The 3,501-nt window shown below is 36.3% G+C and overlaps 1 protein-coding gene across 3 annotated transcripts in view; it reads right to left on the reverse strand.

The window, feature by feature from the left end:
• The window catches only part of LOC138022747 (cAMP-dependent protein kinase catalytic subunit alpha-like), a 20,375-nt gene extending 17,270 nt beyond the window's left edge, over positions 1–3,105 (reverse strand). The window contains exons 1-2 of one of the 3 annotated variants that reach the window (XM_068869682.1): positions 2,893–3,105; positions 2,647–2,728 (exon numbers count right to left, since the gene is read on the reverse strand). In XM_068869682.1, the coding sequence (XP_068725783.1) occupies positions 2,647–2,683 (37 nt within the window). In that variant the 5' untranslated portion in view covers positions 2,684–2,728; positions 2,893–3,105. The remainder of the gene's footprint in view (positions 1–2,646; positions 2,729–2,892) is intronic. The other 2 variants (XM_068869684.1, XM_068869683.1) reach the window with 2 other exon arrangements.
• Between the last annotated feature and the right edge of the window lie 396 nt (positions 3,106–3,501).

Consider the following 3,501-nt stretch of genomic DNA (forward strand, 5'->3'; position numbering starts at 1 on the left):
GAGCCTGTGTGCAGGTACAAGTCCCCAACAAGGGACCAATAAATACCTAAGGCTTTAGTAACTATACTAAATTAAAAATAATAAGGAACTCCCATTAGTTTAACCTTGATTAACATGCAATTTACTTTAAACAGCCAAATGTTATTTACGTTTAAAATTGACGATATATACATATCCTGTCAAGTAAAAGGACAGACACTTTTCCAAGGCAAATACGTGGATCCAGTCCAGAGGGTGTCTCCTTCATAAAGAGCGGCAGACCTTGTCCACAGGTAAAGGGTAAAGAGTAACAGGTAAAAGGGTAAAGGGTGTCAGAATCCATATATTAGTGTCACGCAAGGCAAAATTCCCATGCGGGTTTTGGCTGTGCTTCATTGCATGACAATGGAATGTACAAAATATGGAGTGTAACTTTGATTGACTTGTATCATGTAATGTGGGAAGACAGAGAGCAAGAGAGTTGTTCTGTAAATCGAAAGCGAGTGGATTGTACTCTACCTTGCGACGATTTGCTATTGAAAAGTTTGAATGAAGTGGCATAATTTTGGGTGAACGGTGAAGAGAAGAAATTTCTACCTAACCCACCCATGAGTCCACTCTGGGAAAGGAATCTTAGGTTCCTTTGATGCACCATGAACAAAGTGATCTTTGATCAATGATCCTTTTTCAGATCATCGTTAAAGAAACACCAATTCTGAGTTGCTGTTTGTCTCTTTTTTGAAAGCGAATCCTCTTGTAAAACCATTGAAATGGTAATGGTTGAGCATTTTTATCCAATTCATTTGAATAGTTTCCCTGAAAGATTTGTTTTAAAGCAGAGCAAAACAACAAGTCGGAAATGGGCTTTTGCAATGCACATGGAAATTAGCCATGTTTTTGTCACTTACATTACATCTTGTTGGCTGGGGATACTACTTGATTTGCTGACCACCCAGAAAACCTTGTATTGTTGACATTTTTCTTGCACTCTTTCTTCACTTTCGTTCCTTAAGTTTACCAAAGAAGATCGGATAGAACTGTTTCAAAACTCCTTTTATTCTTTTGTTCGCATAGTCACTGCAGATAGCTTGCTCTCGTAAGGTTGGAATTTTTTTCTCTTGACTATTAAATCTTCTCCAATCTGTGCTTCATTTCATCGATCAACATTATATCGACGAAACAAGGTAATATCACTCATGGTAATTATTAGGTTGCAGGTCAGGTTGTTGAAAAGTTTAATCATGATAACCATCAGGTAGAATTCTCTACCCTTTAACCCTCACCCTTTACCCGTGGAAAAGGTCTGCTCCATAAAGAGTCTTTTGTGCAAATATAGCATCTTCTCTCAGAAGTGAAAAAAGTTTGGGTTTTCAAGAAAAGATGGGTGTTTGCCATTTAGCCAAAAAACCTGGAAATGCCGATTTGAGGTCAAATGGAAAGACACTATTTTCCAGAAAATAGTCTCAGAAATTGTGGACAAACTCCAGAGGTAGTCCACGTTTCCCGTACGGAATGGAATTTGGAAAATTACCATTTGCGAGAATTGTTCCATTTCCAGGCCCTTTCCACAAGATCAAGTAAATTTGTGGGATAGAATGCCAGATAATAAATGGTTAAGCACCATTCTTATTCGGTTGATCAATAAATTCGGAAATCTTTATGCAAAAATCATTCCATCCAGATTATTTGGCTAAATTGTAAGAACCCAATATTTCAGATATTTTTCTCAATTTTCTGATATGAAATCTTTAAATTATCTATAGTTCATAAATCATAATAATGATCCTTACTTGTCGTCCAGTTTGCCCTCTTCTGCCAAAATCTACCCTTGACTACTTTCTTAAAAACTGAGACGATCTCTGGTACAAATGCTCATAGTACACAAAAATATTATTTTTGACGTCTTGGTAAATATCAGTGTATACACTTATAACAAGTAAACCCACAAAAATGTGAAATACAACTGCTTCGAAATAACCTTTTTGCTTGAAGCGACAGACAAAACGTCAGCTAAGTCCTCTTCAAAAAGATCAACAGATGTCACGTAGCAGGACATAATGAATTCAAGGAATCGCGCCAAGATAAGCGAAGCAATTGTCAATAATTATTATTCCCCCTTTATACTAACAAATAACAAAATAAATAAATTTCTCAACGAAAAAAAAACAAGGCCCATTTCACTACAGGCACTTCCTAAAGTAACTTCGAATGTCTACGAAAATCTGGTATCGCAAAATCACTATCGGTTTGTCAGCGCGTCACACAGATTCCATTGCTCAAGAGTATAAATTGTGATACAAACAAAAATCGTAAATGCTAGTAGCCACCCCACACATCACTGACGAAGTTCTGACAAATATGGCTGATGCCTGCTGAAAATTATTCGACTTCATTCATTCAGTTTCCATGCAAGTTTGAAAAAGAAAACCGAAGCACATATATTAGTTAAGCTCAAGTTAAACTGAACGGATTTCTGACATGAATATTGACGGTAGTCGTCTCAGGAATGTTAATGTTTGAAAGCTAAATTTAGGTTTGAACTTTTTCAATTTGAACTAAATTCCGCTGAATATAAAAGCACTGATTATATCACCAATGAACCCTGTAAAGCCCACTTGACTTCAACATTAGTGCCGTGAAAAGATCAAGGAACAAAAATTAACTTACTAATATCATTTTTTGCTCCCTTCTTCGTTAGCGGCATGACAGCGCTGCTTGAATTGCTAAACAGATTTCTCTACGACGTCAGCTGAGGAAAGAGTTAAAAAAACTATACTGTATCAAACCTTCAGCGACTTCATACAACGAGCCTGCAGGCAGTGTTAACTTTTTTTTTTAAAACATAAAGCGATTGACGTGTTTTATCCGAATGCACAGCAAGCCAAATGATAAAATAATGCTTCAGATGCTTACATATACGCCTGTCGGGATCTCAGTTTACCTCTTTGTGCTTAATATCAAGGAACGAAAAGAGTCTTGCCGATATTTTCTCTTGACTGCAAAAGTGCTCGTGGTTTACAAACACTGCGATGTTGTCCAATACCACCTTTTTAATCAAACGATGAACAAGGTAGTTTACCTCTGTTAGTATCTTGCTCCCTCGAGACCAACTGGGGTTTGTTATTTGCAGTATGAGGGGAGGAGCTACTTTTAACAATTGTTAATTTATGCACTGTCCTGTTTACCTTTCGTTTAAAAGTAAACCCGCATAGTACCACGAAAAATTCACGATGAAAAATTTTTGTTTTTTTAATTTTCTGTCTATGATTTTTCACTCGACTGACACATAAGTCTTTTGCATCATATCATGTCGGATATTCTCCATCAAGTTTTACTTCATTCTATGTTCTACATTTTATACGGTTCAATTGACTTCTACATTGCTTAATTATATTTTTGCAGACAATAGAAGGAACTGGTCTGACCTTTTCGCCTCTATCAGTAAGCTCTTATCTATAACAAGTGCTAAGGTTAAGCTTACTTAATAAATAAAATCTAAATAGCACATCACAAAAAAAACAG

The sequence above is a fragment of the Montipora capricornis genome, chromosome 11 (assembly GCF_036669925.1).
Source record: "Montipora capricornis isolate CH-2021 chromosome 11, ASM3666992v2, whole genome shotgun sequence".
Classification (NCBI taxonomy): Eukaryota; Metazoa; Cnidaria; class Anthozoa; order Scleractinia; family Acroporidae; genus Montipora; species Montipora capricornis.